This window comes from Solanum verrucosum, unplaced genomic scaffold (assembly GCF_900185275.1).
Source record: "Solanum verrucosum unplaced genomic scaffold, falcon-dt-bn FXZP01000251.1, whole genome shotgun sequence".
Classification (NCBI taxonomy): Eukaryota; Viridiplantae; Streptophyta; class Magnoliopsida; order Solanales; family Solanaceae; genus Solanum; species Solanum verrucosum.
Genome location: NW_026020453.1, coordinates 86,889 through 105,519, shown reverse-complemented (window position 1 = coordinate 105,519; position 18,631 = coordinate 86,889). Strand labels below are relative to the sequence as shown.

The window sequence follows — 18,631 nt, the reverse complement described above, 5'->3', positions numbered from 1 at the left end:
CTCATTGGTATTAGATATTGTTGTGCTTAAAAATCTATATATAATATAAGCTAGAAGTTAGAAAAGTGAAGTTGCACCTCTCTTTGGCCAAGGCCCAAAGATTCTATTTATCTTTTTCTTGAATTTTTTTTTGACAATTTTTCATATTTTTCTACTTACTTATTATTGTACAAAAAATAAATATATCAATTACTACTCATCTATTTACTGTTATACTTAAAAGTCTCAAAAATTATTTACATTATTATTCTTTATTACAAATAATTAAAAGTCTCAATATTTACTTCTTCAATCTTTCAAGATATTTGTCTCTTTTTTTATTGTATTTTTTTTCCTCTTCCAATTTTGTTAAACACAATGGAGTAATACAAAAAAGAAGAAGTTGGTTTGCTTTCTTTCCTAATAAAACTTAGACACCCAAAAAATGTTAGATAGTTCATGAGTTTTTTTTTTTTTTGGTCTTCATTATTTTATTTTTCCTTCTTTTATTTATATTAATTTTTTTTATCTCCATAACTTATACTTATTGAACTTTTACTTTAATTAATATTATTAACTCATTTTCTTTAAATTTTCATATTCATAACCCCCAATTATTTAATTTCAAAATTTAAGATACCATATGATGTTACTTTAATTTTGTCAATATAAATTCATATTTTTGGTTTCATAAGATTCCTACTCAAGATTATTCATATTTGAAATAGTGATCTTTTATATTATTATTGTAATATCAGACTTATACTTTAGTTTGACTCCATAAAAAGTCTCTTGAATGTGGATAGAAGGGAAGTTGGATAAAAACTCAAAAATATGTGCATTGATTATGTAACTTTTTTTCATCTTTGTTTTTGTGATTACGAACTTAACAAAAATGTGTTATCTCTATAATTTTTTTAAATTTAGGTTCTTATAATTTTTTTAATCGTAGTAAACTACATTTTCACTTAGGCTCAAATTAGTTATTTGTAACTTTGCCAGAAATAGCTAACTTCGCTAAGAGACGTTCAAATTTTACTACTCATGGCTCAAAAAAAATGTATATAAAATATTGAAATACATTGTTCTTAGGTGTTTCTTATGGTGAAGAACCATTTACATTTTCTTTAAATTTGTTCATTTCTTCTACTTTAAAAGAATTGCCAAAAGAATAATATAAGATATACACGAAAATTAGCAATAGAGGTTTATTTAGATGATGATGATGAAAAATAAGAGAAAATATTTATTTAGACGATGATGAAAAATAAGAGAAAAATCAAGGAAAATGAAAGGATTAAGTATCAAAGAAGAAATTCAATTGAAATACTTATCTCTTTTTCCTCCTATTTTTAGTTTCATCATTTTTTTTCAAATAAAAAGAAGATTCATCAGATAAATTTAACATTTAATAAAAAACAAGAAAAAAAAATCAAGTCCTTAAATATGTTTATTTGAATTATATGTATTAACATCATAATATATGAATTTTTTCTTAATAAGTTCACCTTTTAATTTTGAAAAATATTTGATAATAAAAATGTAATTTACTTAAGTTCTAATTCTAAAAAAAATATTTGTATTGTGATTTTATCATTTTCTTATTTCTATAGTTGGTTTTTTATTTCTTGTATCATAATTAATTTCTAAAATAAATTTACATATATTTTATATAACTACGCGAAGCGCGGCTAAATTCTCTCTAGAATATAACTTAAGACAACTTATAAACTTACCTTTGAATATTAAAACTGAAAGAAATGATGGTGGTTTTCATTCAACAAGCTAGGGAGAAAAAACTTTGAAACTTGTCCAAAAATCTCTAAACTAATGTGCAAAAACTAAATACTAAAATCTAAAACTAAATTGTTGACTCATTACAGAAGAAATTTATGATTGTCTTTTGCCTCGTGACTTGACCATCTCTAGTCTTATTGATATACCCTCTGAATATTTTTATGATCTGATCTGTAGTCTATTATTTCATCTATGATCATAGATCACCCTTTTTCTTGTAATTGTTTTAAACTTTTTTCTCCCTTTGTCTATTTGGATATCTAAAACCTATAAAATAATATTGAGCACTAAAACACATAAAAATAAGTGTAAGAACATGACGTAGTCGATTTCATATCTAGTCTTATTGATATACCCATCTTTTATTTTTGATGTAGTCGATTTTTATTTGAATAATATTGAGAAGACGCTTTTTTGATGAAAAAAAAAGTCAATGGTGATATCTTATTCAAAATACTTAATTTTGTGTCATGTGATAAATGACGTGTCACGCTAAGTCAAGTGAAAGAGCCAATTAAATTATGCCACATGTCAAAATGCCGTAACAGGTCTAGTCAAATAAAAGGCAAATGAAATTATGTCACGTGTACAAGTGACATATTTTAATTGATCAAATATGCTCATGCTATTTTAATCTGATTCATCGAAAAGATTTGTTCTCATCACAATTTTTTCATCCTACAACTATATTTAGGGATCTCATAATTCAGAAAAATTAAAGACCAGAAATCCAACAAGAAGCCAAAGAGAGCCTGTGGATCAAATCTCGCAGATTTCTCTCCAAGCTACAAACATTACAGCATGAGGTTATACACATTTGAGGTACCATTACTCCTGCCACATGTATATTCATTTTATTCAGAGATGATAACCAAACATCTTGAATACAATGAGGGGATTAAATTTCTTAAGTACGCACAATGAATTCTCTCGCCTTAGATAATTTTTAAAAAAATGAGTATATTTTTTTTATATTTCCAGCCTATTTCAATTTTTTTAATTTATTGGTTGGAACACAGATATACTAACAGTTCTAGCCTCTAGGTTAGGGGTGGGCATGTTATGGTACAAGACGATATAGAAATATGAGTTCGATAATTTTAATTTAAAGCTATTATATCATCTTCATATCAAATTAATGCGGTATGATTCAATATGTTTAAGTTTGATTTCAATATTTTACGATATGGTAAATCAGAAATTATAACTTGTTCGATTTCGACTTACATATAATCATATAATAGATAATTATGACTTCAATTTTTTACGAAACCTCTCAGTTATATCATACTACTTAAACATGTAGAAATATGTAAGAGAAAGTACAAGCAATTCTCTTCGTTAACTAATTACACAAAAAAACTTTTCAATTACGATAGAGTAATCAAAGTTGCAACATCTAAATAATTTTTGTACTAATATAAGATATAAATTTATTAGTATCATAATAATTAAATAATACATATAATTTTATACACTTCGATATGATATTCAATATTTCAATGTTATTTTTATAAATATCAAATATATATTGAATACCAAGAAAAATTAAAATACATGTCAAATATTTTGATTTCGATATCTGTCGTAACATATCCATCCCTCACTGCTCTGGGTGATAAAAAATTGTGGAATTATTGTGTCTATTTCTGGTTCTAAAGACAAAGATTAGGAATATCCTGGTCTGACTTTTTTTTGTAGAATTATATTTTGCCTTTTCTTTTTCCATCCATTGCTTAACTGTTCCGTTTATCCAGTCCAACAGATCATCTAAATGCCCTATATAATTATTGTATAAAATGTTTTTCTTATTTCACTTTGAGAATTGATAATAATATTGATTTAGTTGGTAACACGTAGTATTGAAAGTCATGTTAAGGCTTTTTTTTTATTATTATTATCTTGCAGAATATAAATCACAAATACTTATACTGATCATGAATATTTTTTTTAATTGTTAATATTTTGTGTAAGTCAGAACCATACAAACAAATTGAAATGTCCGGTATTATCCTAACTACAATTAAACTGACGCCTTTCTATTGTTTCACTTTCACCTTCCTCCATGAAAGGTCACTTTCAAATATACACCTCTACCACATTTTCAATAGTTTACATTCTTTTAAGGAAATGGGAACCTATGATTATTTTATATGAAATATTTCTGGTCATTAGAAAAACTTTGCATTTTGAAAAAAACAGGAGATTCTGCAAATGGAAGGAGAAATGGATGATTTCAGTGTTGAATGTTCGGATGAATTGCAAAAAATTGACTGGGAATATGAGTATGACGCGGCGTTTTTTTATGATTTCTCTACCCCAGAGTCGCCTTTTCAGGCTGCACAAGCCCAACGTTGGTTTGAAACTGCAGGCAACTATCCACCTTCTCGTAAGACATACATAAATGATTTTTTTTTGTTTTTTTGATGGTTGATTATTTTGCGTGCAAGTTATCTAAATTATATTCTTGTATTTCATTCACGGCATAATGAGAAAAAAGAAAAAAGAATGTATAGTTTGATTATCATCATGCTATTTTTCTATCAGGTTTTAATTTGAAAAGAAGAAGAAGAAGAAGAAAATGTGTATGAGTTGTTCAATACATTAAGTTGAAAAAAGGCCAATTTATTATGATCTTGTGTTATGCAAAATCAAAAGTTACTGGATGAGAATGCTCATATTGGACATTTCAGGGTTATAGTGAAGTTTTCTTAATATGATGTTTTCGAAAATGACCTTCTAAGGAAACAGAGTAAGTTACATTTCTGTTGACTTGTGTTAATTGTCTCATCTAACAGCTTATTGTTAAATTTTTGTGAACACTACTACATCAAAAGCTTAAATTATTAAAGGGAAAACTCTTTTTTAAATTCACTACATATTGGAAACAACCTCTCTACCCCATAAAGGTAGTCGGTAGGGTAAGGCCAGTGTACATCCTACTCTTCCCAGACCCCACTTGTTGGATTGCAGTGGTTATGTTGTTGTTGTTGCTTCCCTTATACCTGCCAAATCTTAAAGATTATATTAGAGAGGGAATACTTGTGTTTTTTTTTCTAAAGCAGTAAGTGTATTTTATTGTTTAGCTTATTGCTGTTTCAGTATTCGTGCAATTTTGATTCGGTCTTGCTCTTCCCTTTAACTGTTTTTTATATTGATCCGCTAAGGAGAGTATTTGTTTGGTGGTACTGGTTTATAACTGTCCTCACTTTTTCTCCTCTGTTGCTTTTGGAACTTCTTAGCTCTCGTTGCAAAGTTAAATCTGGTGAAGGAGACCGCAGCAGCAGAATGTTCACTTGGTCCCTCCAGGTTACGAGAAGAACAAACCGCAAAATCAAGCAGCAGCAACTCCTCAAATATTCACACCGGTTCTGCTGTTTCATCCTATAAATCGAAAATTGAAGGTTAGGTTACTAGGCACTAGCAACACTTTTTGGGAATGACTCTCTAGTTATATGTTTGCTAAGGTTTTTCAGTTTTCCCTTTAGTTGATATAGGAGTGTAACATAAACTTGTATTGTTTCTACGTCTTCAGAGCCATTATCCATTGATCGAATGGCTCATGAAAGTCCTAAAGCTAAGATAAACTCAGAGACCAGATCTTTCAAAGCTAGAGTTTCAACTTTAATGAATCCCACTGCTAGTCATTTGGCTAAACTAAGGTATGTCAAAAGATATTCTAACTTCGTTTGATAGTTTTTATTCATTTCAAGGGTGATATATTGCGTAAGTGACTTTTAAAATTTTTGTCTTATAATTATTCTTGCCAAATGATTTCTGATCTCTACTTACTTCAATCAAAAACATTGAACATAAAAAAAATTACTGTAAATTCCTCTTCAGGCTTGTGTATGTTTGTCAAGTTCCCGTCTGTTCAATTTGTTAGTCTTATTCACTTGTAGGTTATTTCTTGAACCATTTTTAACTTGACTAAACCTGCTAGTATTTAGCTTTTGCTATGTTTCTCATTGCTCAATTGTTAGGTCCCAGAAACCACCAAGCAAGGCCGATGAGAGAAGCTCATGGAATTCTTCAGTATCTTTTAATTTAGCTACCAAAAGACAAAAGCTAGAGAGTGGTTATCTGCGTAAGGTACATGCATTAGTTACTTTTTGTTGATACTATTTCTGTTATAGTGTGATTGAAACTGCTCTATCGATTCTAAAGCTATCCAAAAACAGAAGGGAATGAATTCTGATTTAGTCTATGTAATGAATTCTCTGTCAATTTAATGTTCCATCTGCCTTAACTCCGTCCATGGGATTTCTTTTTTACCCTGTGTATTCCAAGTTTAGATTGGAAGCTTTTACGTCATACTTCCTTTGTTACATAGATCTTTGTTGCAATGCCTTATGAGTTCTGACGACTTGGAAAGGTATTTCCAAAGGACTACGGTAGTCTATCCACTGTGAACTCGGTCTACTTGAGGAAAGTCCCAGTCAGATGTAGTTATGGTCAGATACAAATGAAGCTAAAAGTTTGAAATTCCTTAGATGTACACAATATCTTCACTTTTTCTCTTTACTGACAACAGTAAGGTTTTGTGACATATTTATGAGGAAAAATACTTTGAAGTAACATATCCAACTATAATGTAAGAACTTGTCGATACATTTTCAGTATCTGATGATGGTTTAGTTGAATTAGTTTTATCTTGTGTAAAAGGCCAAGCCCAGTGAAGCTTGTTAGGCAGTCAGAGTGAGTTGCTTGTGACAAAATTCAGCGGTCTGTGTTGATCTGCTTTTGCTAACAGTAGAAAACCTTGTCCTTTATATGTAAGCTCTTGAAATATTCTTTCGTCATCATTTCATCTTTCCAACCATGTTGCTCATTTAAAGAATCATCAAAGTTTGCTATTCACAAGATATCCAAAAAGTCTAACGTGAATGATTAAAATCATTATTGAAAGATGTTATATTTAACACCTGATGAACCTCCCTTTGCTGTTTGTAGAATATTTATTATGGTTTCAAGTTATCTAACTTGACACGTTCTTATTTAAGGTCACTATTCCTAGAGATCCTCAACTGGAAACCATGCAGAGGGCGCTAAGACGAAGGTATGTAGTTGAGAAGTATAGTATCCCACATAGGTTATAAAAGCACGTCATTGGCTACTTTAGTCACTCTTTACAGATTTTGGCGCAGAGATGCTCAGATTGTTTCAAGAATTTTAATTCGGTGGATTTCTTCAGTTGTTTATCCCTTTACTAACAGTTGAATGATAAACTTATGATTTGTTTCTAAAAATTTCAGGTGTAAGAATGATTCAGAGTCAAGTGAAAATGCAAAAGCTAAAGGCCAACCTTCAAAAGCACAACCCTTGAACACAAAAGTTGGTAGTTTGAGATATTGCTCTCTTCCGAAACTTTATAAAATTATTTTAACAGCATTAGCATATAAGTTACTTCAAATCTCTCATCTAAGACTTGTTCTTTGTGCTTTCTCTAGATTCTCAAAGCTCCTGTATTACCTCCTCATCCGAAGACTGCATTGAGATCAACAGAGTTTCATGTAATTACACATAGCTCTATCCTCTGCTCCAATTCTCCTCATTACTGCTAAATCGATGAAGACTTTGAAAGAAATTGTGTTGCATACTTACCAATCTCAATCCGCTTCTTCATGTTTTTAGGTTTTTAAGTTGAAGACTATGGAGAGGGCCTCGAGAAATTCATCTGCAAATGTAGGTCACTTTCCTTCCACAGCATTCTTATAGAATATAGCAAATTTTGACACAGAAATTTTAAATGATATATACAAGTTTTTTACTGTACAACTATTAGTTAGTCTCACTCAGTTTCACACATACGGATTTGCCTGTATATGTTGAGGGTTTTACGGAATATTTTAAAAACTAAACAACTAAATGATGAATTGTGAAAACTATATAAATTGATAGAAGCTAATATCTTTATGTTGGGTTATTGCAGTTGTCAAACAGCCAAAATACTGAGTCTGCGGTACTTAGCACTTCTGTGGATTTTAAAAGGTTGGATTGATAGGTTTATGTCCTCATCCAGTAGTTGAATGAGAAGAATTTCGTGTATACTAAGTTGTATTTTGTTTGGTTTTCTATTAAACTGAACTAACTATTTTAAAAACTCAAATCATCTCTTCAAAAGTTTATCCTCCAGGGATCATTTGTGATCTCCTCGCGGAATAAAAAATCAACTATGTAGATCATCCATTTTACTTTTATGATTCACCAGATGGTTTAAGCACACCTATGTTTGCATTGTTTTCTCAGACCAAACACTCAGAATGCTGCGAAGCAGGGGAATTCTGTAACAACGATCAAATCAAAAGCTTTAAGATGCAACAAGGTACCATCAATCTAACCATGTGAGCTGTCTTTTGTGTTCTCTTTTAGAGTTTATGGAATATGCTATTGTGAAACTATATCATGTCTTCATACAGATCTTCCCTAGTAGCGAAGATACTAGAATATGTGAAAACATTGGAGAAAGAAGTACAACCTCAATGGTAATGCACAATCACTTTGTTTACTTTTATCGATCTTCCATTAAGTATAGTTTCTTTCTCTGCTGTTACATGAGGCTCTTATGAGTTATGTCCTATCCTTCCACAGGATTGTAATTCTACAGTCGATACGAGGCTTCCAATGCATCCACCAGTAGAACTGTTTAATAAGGTATGTGCTTCAACATGAAAGTAATTTAGTCATATCCGATTGCTTTTAACTGTTTGTATATGATCTTAAACATGAATTGAATGCATTATATATCTTTATATTCATCATCTTACTCATGTCTTCCAGCCAACTAATTTCAATCGTCGTTTTGTTTTTAATCTCAGTTGTCCCTTAGATCTGAAAGAGAAAGTAGTGTAGTATCTGATCAGCCAAAAATCTATGCATCTTGAAAGATGCATTAGAAGTTTTTTAAAGAGGAATTTATTCTTGTACCTGCTGCATTCGGAAGCCAAATCAGTGTGTGCCACAAGGGGCACCGCACACCAAGGATTGGATACTAGTCCAGCATGAAAAGGTACCTGTTTCTTCAATTTCGTGAATAAGAAAACAGATAGTAAGATAACATTAATTGTTGAAACTCCTTCCGTTTCAATTTGCTTGTCTAGTTTTGACTAGGCACAAAGTTTAAGAAAGTAAAGAAGACTTTTGAATCGAGTGATCTTAAACATGTCATGTGGAAAGTTAGAATTAAAGAGTTGCCAAAAAAAAAGAAGGAAAGAGACATTCTTTTTTAAACGGAATAAAAAGGAAGGCAAGAGAAACAAATTGAGGAGGGGGAGTAGTATTGAAAATAGTGATTGAATGCCTAGCTATCTTATTGTTTGCCTGACCTTCTCTTTAATCTTTGTACTGATCACTCAGGTACTTGGAATACTACAAGAAGAATGCAGGATCAAGAAGTTCATTTCTTAGGTCCATCTGGCTGTTGTTCAGGATTGTATTTCTTCAAGTTGGTTCTTTGAAGTAGAAAATATATAGAACTTCTAAGATTAGAGAACCTACATTCTTGGATATTGGAACGAGACGAATCTAAATGGAACGAAATGTATAGTGATGATTAATAGTCGACTCCAACTAACTTTGGATTGAGGTTTATTTACTTGTTGTTGTTGCTGCTTAATCAGATAAATGGAAACTGGAAAGGAAGGCATCTTTCTGGCTCACGATCAAGCTCAACTGCTAAGCAAAGTACTGAATGTTGGAAAAGAAATTTACTTAGCTTTGCAAATTAAGAAAGAAAAAATTTACTAAGTTGAACAAATGAATTTGAATAATATTTATATGTTCTTTCAAATTTTTAATGCAAAAATAATAAAAGGGCATGCTGAGGAAAAAATCCAAAAATATGAAGAAAACATATTACTGTCTCATAGTCTTTATTCAGAGTCTAATTATAAAGACTTTTTTTATTTTGAGAAGTTTAGCCATGCTTATTATTTTTCAGCTTCCGCATAATTCAGCGTTCAATCTTATAGCTTGTTAAGTCAAGAGCGACCCCCTCTTTCTCGACCCCATTTATGATGCATACGCATATCTCTCTATATTAATTTGTATGTATAGAATACTCTTATTATACACTTTATTTTGGTTACCCCCTCTTTTTTTTATCCTAAATACCTAGTATACAATGTATATTCATATAATATATAATCTCTGTATAATTTTTGTCTAGTATATTTAACAAGAAAAAGAAGAAGATAGAAAAAAAAAAATAAGCCAACGAACCAAACTACGCTCGGAAGTTCGGGATATTGAAATGCAAGGGAGATTGATTCTGATGAATCCTCGACTCAAGGAAAAATAGGCCAAAAACAAAGGAGTAACAAGAGTACAAAAAACAATAAACAATAACAAAAACAATAAATTGTACTCCCTCCGTCCCATTTTATGTGGCAACATTTGACCGGGCACGGAGTTTAAGAAATAAATGAAGACTTTGAAATGTTTACCAAATTGCCCTTTTAAAAAGTAGACTCAATTTCTCTCTCCTCATAAATGTATTGGAGTATTATTTTAAGATTAAGTGGGACCAATAAGGATAAAAAAGGAATTGTACCTTTAAATACTTTCCTTATAAGGAAATGTGACATTCTTTTTGGGACTGACCAAAAAGGAAATGTTGCCACATAAAATGGGACGGAGGGAGTAACAAACAATACAATAGTCAAGGCACAAAGAATCAATAAATAGTAACATCAAGCGAATTAAGATAAGAAACTACATTAGCAATACACTGCTAATATGAACGGATCGAACATCAAAACAATACACTGCTACCTATTACTCTTCCCTTCTATCTAAGGTTATGTCCTAGGTAGGCTAGAGTTGCGTTATGTCCATTTTAATCACCTCTCTTTAATACTTTTTCGGCATACTTCTACCTCTTCTTATACCCACTATATCCAATCTTTTGCACCTCCTTACTGGAGCAGTTGCGCATCTCCTCTTCACACACCCAAACTATATATTTCATCCTTGCTTTACTCATCTCATTCACAATGAAGGCTACACCAACCTTGACTCGAATATCTTCATTCCTAATCTTATACTCCCTCCGTCTCATATTAGTTGATCATTTTTCTTTTTACACGCATATTAAAAAAATCATATATAAGAAGATAATTTTACTAATTCACCCCTGAAAAAACATCTTGAAAATTTTACAAACAAATGTGAACACTTTCAAAAAGAATAAATTGTAAGGGTAATATAGGAAAATTTTAATTAATGCTTTCTTGATTTAGTAAGGTGGACAACTAATATGAGACAATTATTCTTAATAAAATGATCAACTATAATATGGAAAGGAGGGAGTAGCTCTTAGTATACCAGCACATCCTTCGCATTATCCTCATTTTCACAACTTGTATCTTTTGAACATGAAAGTGCTTGTTTAGAAATAAAAAATAAACCTCACCCCATTGTAGTATTGGAATAAGATTAAAGAAAAAAAGAACTTTCAAGTACTATATTATAATAGTAAAATATTGAAAATAATTTTTTAAAACTTATTACTTAGGGGTGTACATTCGTAATTTGATCCGGTTTTTATTTTCTTATTTTGGTTTTTCGATTTTTGGTCACAGGATTTTGGTGTACTGAACACTGAATTGAATTAATTAAGTTCGATTCGATTTCTTATAATTCGGTTCAGTTTGATTTCAGTCTATTAAGTTTGATTTTTTCTGTTATGGGCTTATTTAATGTGCTTTTTCAATTTTTATGATTATTTTTGTTCAAATTTTCAGTTTACTGGGCTAAAAAAAGGAATAAGGACCCGTTTGGTCCCAATAATACTTGGGGAAAACTTGGGAAGTGGTGTTTGGTTATATAACTTGGCAAATATATTTGCCAAGTATCCCACGTTTCGAATTACTAGAAACAACTAGTATTTGGCCAAGTTCTAATATTTGGAAATTTTAAAAAATTTAAAAATTACCCAAACTTTTATATTTTATAAAAATATCCATTATTTATTAATTTCAACTAATATTTGTTACTACCTCCTCCGAAAAAGTTTAAGTTCTAATTTGAGTGATAAAATTGAGAAAAAAGAACAATTTGTGTTTAATGGGTTATAATTATAACTGAATCAAAGACAAATTTGAGTATGCGATTAATGAATTGTCTTGCCTATATTATTATTTTGTTATTGTTGATTGTTATCAATTATATTATAAGGTTATTTTTAACATAACATATTCATTATAAAATGCTAATAAAAATATATGGGGTTTCTTAAAATAATTTTTAAAACTTATGAGTATAAATCATATTTTTTGAAATAGTAAAATATTCTTGGGAAAGATTAGGGCTAAACACATGGTGTAATTTCACCAAAAACTTGGCCCAAATATTATTTGCAAAGAATATTTGGAAACTTAGGCCAAACGCTAGCTAAACCTATACTATACTAACAAGTAACAACCAACAGTAAGTAGTGGACTATAAAGTTTTACAAAACCTAAAAGAATCCAAATTACATTTGTACCAATATATAATTTTTGATTAAATCAAAATACAAAAGTACATATAAATCATGTAATCAAAATTTAAACCGTAATATCTAAACAAAAAAAAAAATCAAATTAATTTAATTCAATTTGATATTTCGATATTTATGCCCACTCCATTTATAAGCATATAATAACTTATGCTTATGAGCGACAAGTCTAATTTAATTCTTCTAGCCCTAAAACTGACTTTCACTCCAAAATGTCCAAAAATATCTTACGACACTCCCATAAAAATATCTTTGGTTGAGTCTATTAAATCGGACGGTTACCATTGATTTAATCAGTTCTCATCAACCCTATAAAAACTCAAACCCTAAACCCAGCCTCCTCCTCTTTCCTCTCCTGCTTCTGCGCCTAACTGCAGAATACACCGTTTTCGGCAGGAGAGCAATTCCCCTCACATCAAATTTATCATGCCTGCACTTGTTGTAACTGAAGAAACAATGGCCTCCGAGGTATCCAAAAAGAAAATGAAGAAGACACCCAAAACTGATCTTGAAACTCCTACTGATAAGAAAACCAAAGAGAAAAAGTCAAAAAAATCGAAGATTGATTCTGGGTCTGATTCAGAGGACGCAAAAAGGAGTAAAAAGAAAGAGAAAAAGCGAAAAGCTTTGGACTTGGATGGTGAGAAGAGTGATACGAGCTCAGAGATATGCGAGCCGGTAGATTTGAAGAAGAATAAAAAGGCTAAATTGGACGAGGAAGAAGTGATGGTTGAGAAGAAAGTGGAGGATCCTAATGCTTTGTCTAATTTTAGGATTTCAAAGCCTTTAAAAGAGGCTTTGAATTCTAAGGGAATAGAAGCACTTTTTCCTATTCAAGCTATGACTTTTGATGATATTCTTGATGGATGTGATTTGGTTGGTCGAGCTCGTACTGGTCAGGTATGAATTCAGCTCTTGATTCTATCATGCATATTTATTATTTACTTGCCGTGCTTTAATTATGTAAATAGTGGATGAGTTTTAATGGAGTAACCAGTTTGTATAGGACTAACACTTTGTTTGGATAATTATTACAAATTGTTTGATAATGGATTGCATTATATTGTATTATGTTGTATTGTAATGTATTGATGCATTATATTGGATACACATATTTCTTACCATGATGTCCATTAGGAAGAGACCTAGAGACCCTAAATTGTTTGTAAGGTTCTTTGGTCTCTTGCTGCTAGAGATGCACATGTTTCCTTTGATGAGAAGCTTACTTTTGGATTGTGATAAAGGTTCTTTGATTTCTTTATTGTCATATATACAGATTACCCTTTTGAAGAAAAGTTTATATATGAATTATGAGCTGCATGTTTCATATTATAAATTATTCATCAATCAAGAATTTAAACTAAATGGCAATAGTGAAATTTAGTCCTCATGTTATGAATGTTAATGGTAAATTGATTTTCCTGTTCCTTTTGCCGCTGCCAGAAATTTCATGATAATGATTCTGACTATTTTGGTTAACTAGATTGTAAAGCAGAGATATGACTTGACTTCAATTTGTGCTTCTGTATTTGCAGGGTAAAACGTTGGCCTTTGTTTTGCCCATTTTGGAGTCCCTAACAAATGGTCCTACTAAAGCATTGCGAAAAACAGGATATGGGAAGGCTCCTAGTGTTCTGGTGCTTTTACCTACTAGGGAATTGGCACTTCAGGTATATATTATCAGCCTTCTCTGTTAACCAATGGGTTGCATTTCTTGTATGTAGCATCTTGTTAATTTGTTAATTGCAGGTGTTTGCTGACTTTGAAGTTTATGGCCGGGCTGTTGGGCTCACTTCGTGCTGTCTGTATGGAAATTCTCCTATGGGGGCACAACAGGCTCAACTAAAAAGAGGAGTTGACATTGTAGTGGGTACTCCTGGAAGGGTTAAGGTAGGGTTTGCTGATATACAAGTTGAATTTCATTCACTTTTATGGAGTGAAAATTGACTGCTTCAAAATTCTGCTGCAGGACCACATTGAAAGGGGAAATATTGATTTCAGGTCTTTAAAGTTCCGTGTTCTTGATGAAGTCGATGAAATGTTAAAAATTGGTTTTGTAGATGATGTCGAATTTATTTTAGGTATGCATGAGTCAGAAATCTCTTCCTACAGAAGTTGTGGTTTCTTACCCCTCCATATCTATACTATGCTGTTACAGATATTAGGATGAAATTCTTTGACTGCTGAAATTTGCCAGTGCATTACTGTTCTGTTGCGGGATTTTCTATTTTATGGTTATTGACACGTTTATGCTTTTCTGTTTGTTTTATTCCTTTGTGATTCAAAGGCAAGGTCGAAGATGCAAGCCTAGTTCAAACCGTTCTTTTCAGTGCCACTTTGCCAGTCTGGGTGAAGCATGTATGTTAGTTTTACCTTTTGTTTTTGAATTCATAATATAGTATCCTGTATTATCAGTTCAATTGTTCTCTGCCTAAGGCTTGGTAAACAAACCACCTGGAAGTTGGAAATTAGAGGGTGGGTGGGGATGTACAACTGCTGCGCTCTTAGCTTGCACTTCTTTCTCTCTTACTGAAACATGTTTTTGGTGCCAGATTGCTTCTAAGTTTCTGAAACCAGATAAGAAAACGGTTGACCTTGTTGGTAATGAGAAAATGAAGGCCAGTAAAAATGTGAGGCATATTATTATTCCATGCTCTAGTTCTGCAAGACCTCAGCTGATTCCTGATATCATTCGGTGCTACGGCAGGTTGGTTGCTTCTCATTTTCCAGTGTCTTCCATTTAAAGCATGACATGAACCTCTGAAATGATTATAAATTTTTTGTTCTATGAAAAATTAGTGGAGGCCGCACAATTATTTTTACTGAGACAAGGGCCCTAGCTTCAGAGCTAGCTGGCTTATTGCCTGGGGCAAGTGCTTTGCATGGGGAGATACAACAGAACCAGCGTGAGGTAGAATTTTCTGAAATACATGCTTTATTTTACTGTGCTCTCCTCATCTTCCACCATCTTTTCAGGTTCTCCCCTTCCGTTTAGAAGGATATCAATTCCTCAGAATTAACCACCTTACACTGTTGATTATGCAAATATAAAATGTGCAGTATTTGTCATCAACTTCCAGACTCATTAACAAATTGATAATTATGTGCAAGTCTAGTCTCATAGTAACAACTAACAACCCTTTATCATTTTCACATGTTCTCAGGCTACACTTAAAGGATTCAGATCAGGAAAATTCATGACATTAGTGGCCACAAATGTAGCAGCCCGTGGATTGGATATCGATGATGTTCAGTTAATTATCCAGGTTTGTTACCACATTCATGTTCCATGCTTGATTCTTAAAGTTTATTGGTATTTGAGTGCTGATTGTGATTAATATTTTTGTTCGTAAAGTGCGAAGCCACTAGTGATGTTGAAGCATACATTCATCGATCTGGAAGGACAGGACGGGCAGGTGAGTTTCTGATGTTGGAATTGCTTTCATTAGCTTACATAAATTAGGGAGCATTCTCACTAACTTTATTTTTCTGTCACATTCTAGGAAAGAGTGGTGTGGCTGTAATGCTGTATGATCCAAGGAAGTCCAACATTTCTAGAATTGAAAAAGAATCTGGTGTGACGTTTGAGCATTTATCTGCTCCTCAGCCAGCTGATGTTGCCAAGGCAGCTGGGAAAGAAGCTGCTGATATAATTGCGGATATTTCCGATAGGTATGGTTTTCATTTGTGCCTGGTTAATTTCAAATGTATCATTTTATTAATTTTCATTTCAACTCTCTATAGTGTCATACCTGCATTTAAGGATGCTGCAGAGGAGCTTCTGAATACTTCTGACCTATCACCAGCAGAGTTGCTTGCGAAAGCTCTTGCCAAGGCTGCTGTATGTTTCTGTTGTCTTTATTTATTCTCTCTGGGAGGCAAGCCTGATCTTACTGTTGACTAACTTGTGTCTTGCTTTCCAGGGCTATTCTGAGATCAAGACTCGATCGCTTCTTACTTCTATGGAGAACTGTGTTACTCTGCTTCTCGAGTGTGGGAGACCCATCTTCTCACCTTCGTGAGTATTTAAAATTTGAAATATGTTGTTTATTGAATTTCAAGTATGAATTGTGGCTTGTGCACTTCAATGCCTCAAATTGTGGGTGTGTTCGGTATTGAAGGAAAATGTTTGCTTGGAGAATGTTTTTCACAAAAATAAGTGGTTTCTTACTAATATTAATGTTTGGTATCTAAGCAAAAAGTATTATCCTAAAAACTTCTGTACATAATCTTGACAAATATTATTGGGGTGTGTGGGGTGGTGCACCATGGGGCTAACAGGGGTGGTTGAATATAAACACATCTTTTGAATGCACAAGCAAGGATGTAGGCAGGGAACCATGAATGTTCATAGTCTCACATCAGTGTTTCTACCCATTTATATAAAATTAGCTACAAAATGAAGTTGGTAAAGGAATTTCACTAAATGGATTCATGAACAAGTAAGTTTCTCATTGTTCCCAATAGGAAGTAGTGAATTACATTACAGGTTTACTGCATCTTGCTCAGAGATTCATTGTGCTAAGCAGTGGTCTTAATTTACATCAAACTGACCTAAATTTATTTCGAGACATGATTGCCATAGCAAAGCCTTATAAACTGTTGTCATGTTCAGTCCAATGATTCTGATTTTATTTACTGTCATATTATTGGCAGCTTCGTCTATAGTGTCCTGAGGAGGTTCCTGCCTGAGGAGAAGGTTGAATCAATCAATGGTCTTACTTTGACAGCCGATGGAAAGGGGGCAGTTTTTGATGTAGCTGCTGAGCACTTGGATGAATTTCTCTCAGGTAGAGTTCTCCATTTTTCTGCAGATGATTCAATGAACATGCACATTATAATCATTCAACAGTAGTGGTAAAATTTGTTCTTACGTTTAATTCAGTCATTAGAGTTGTTCACTTTATTTTTATCATTCCTTTTTATTTTTATTATGTTTGTGTTTAGGCAGGTTAGCTCTGCCTAGTTTGTATATTTGATTAATGGGGGATCATAACTGTTGTTGCTTTTCTAATATCTTCTTCTCCCTCTTTATCTTTTCCTGTGGGATTTTCAGGCCACAAAACTGCACATGGGGTAAATTTAGAGGTAGTGGAAGCACTGCCTCCTTTGCAAGAGAGAGAGAAGCCAAGAGGTGGAAGATTTGGAGGTGGTGGCCGTGGTGGTGGCTTCGGTAACAGAAGAGGCGGAGGTGGCTTTTCTGGAGGAAGAGGTAATGGCAACTATGGTCGCAGATGGTAAGGAATGGTGACAATTTTTTTGACAGCTGACAATACAATAGTGTTCACGGCTGCGTTCAAAATTTTGGTATAGTGAAGAAAATGTATGAGACTTCAGTAAGGTTTCTTCTGTATTAATTTTACTAATTTTTATAGGTATCTCCTCCCTGTACCCTGCTTCATTCTGCTTTTCGCTAGTTGGCTTTATTGTAGGGAAAAGAATTGTAGTATTCCGTGTTTTACGATATGTTTGGTTAGACACTTTTAAGTTATTATTTATTTTGTATGGTATTGTTACCTGAAGAAAACAGATTTCAATTATATGATTCACAGATTTTTATAATTATTCCTCCAAGCAAGAGGAGGAAATAAGAAAATGGAATGTTTGATTCTATCATCACCAGTCTAATTTTCTTGCGTTAGAACAATGTTTCTTGCATCCCTGCTACTTGATTTGCTTCACGATAACAATGTTACGATTGATCCTTTGGGCAATATATCTTGGACTTCAACGATGGTTTTATTCAGATGTCGGGGGAGAATAAAAATACATTTTGAATGGTATGATATTTTCTTCAGCAAAGATGAGTTCTCTTTAATCTTGCTAAACTCTAAACAGTAGCAGTTGAGAAAGTCACACTGGAGTAAATATATGCCACCTAACTATTCAGGAAATTGTTAATGTGATAAAAGATTTTCTGTTTTTATCCACTGAAAAAATAATGACCTTTTAAATCTAAGAATCAATTTATTTTTTATTTTATCCTTGCTAAAAGATATTTTTACAAATCATATAAATATTAAGATTATAAGTTTTAAAATCTTATAGACACAAATTAATGTTTATGACTACAAATTTCGAAAATCCTCTATCAAATACATTGAAATAGATGGAGTATTATTTAATTCAGAAAATGACATAAATGGACAAATGTTTGAGGTATATTTATAGTACTCTCTTAAATAGTGTACTACTTTAAGCAATTTTGATCCCTTAAATTTATTCATTTTTTATCTCCATCAAATAATATAATATAATCATTTGTAAATTTTGATGAAAACTAAGGAAATATTTTTATTTTGGCTAGAACTCACTTTCAAGGAAGTATAATTTTGTTATTTAAGGTCTATTTTCTAA

General features: G+C 32.3%; 2 protein-coding genes across 2 annotated transcripts; both read left to right on the top strand.

The window, feature by feature from the left end:
* The first annotated feature begins 3,982 nt into the window (after positions 1-3,982).
* Positions 3,983-8,839, top strand: LOC125808652 (protein TPX2-like). Its single transcript, XM_049488323.1, has 13 exons — positions 3,983-4,165; positions 5,019-5,180; positions 5,312-5,438; positions 5,760-5,868; positions 6,780-6,835; positions 7,032-7,110; positions 7,227-7,289; positions 7,411-7,461; positions 7,709-7,767; positions 8,026-8,101; positions 8,196-8,261; positions 8,368-8,430; positions 8,595-8,839. The coding sequence occupies exons 1-13, from the start codon at positions 3,991-3,993 to the stop codon at positions 8,658-8,660; spliced, it is 1,152 nt and encodes a 383-aa protein (XP_049344280.1). The 5' UTR covers positions 3,983-3,990; the 3' UTR covers positions 8,661-8,839.
* Positions 8,840-12,622: 3,783 nt separating this feature from the next.
* LOC125808651 (DEAD-box ATP-dependent RNA helicase 7-like) lies at positions 12,623-17,706 on the top strand. Its single transcript, XM_049488322.1, has 14 exons — positions 12,623-13,174; positions 13,810-13,944; positions 14,024-14,164; positions 14,244-14,355; positions 14,562-14,632; positions 14,827-14,981; positions 15,074-15,185; positions 15,439-15,540; positions 15,630-15,690; positions 15,778-15,946; positions 16,019-16,115; positions 16,198-16,292; positions 16,931-17,064; positions 17,331-17,706. The coding sequence occupies exons 1-14, from the start codon at positions 12,701-12,703 to the stop codon at positions 17,513-17,515; spliced, it is 2,043 nt and encodes a 680-aa protein (XP_049344279.1). The 5' UTR covers positions 12,623-12,700; the 3' UTR covers positions 17,516-17,706.
* Positions 17,707-18,631: the final 925 nt, after the last annotated feature.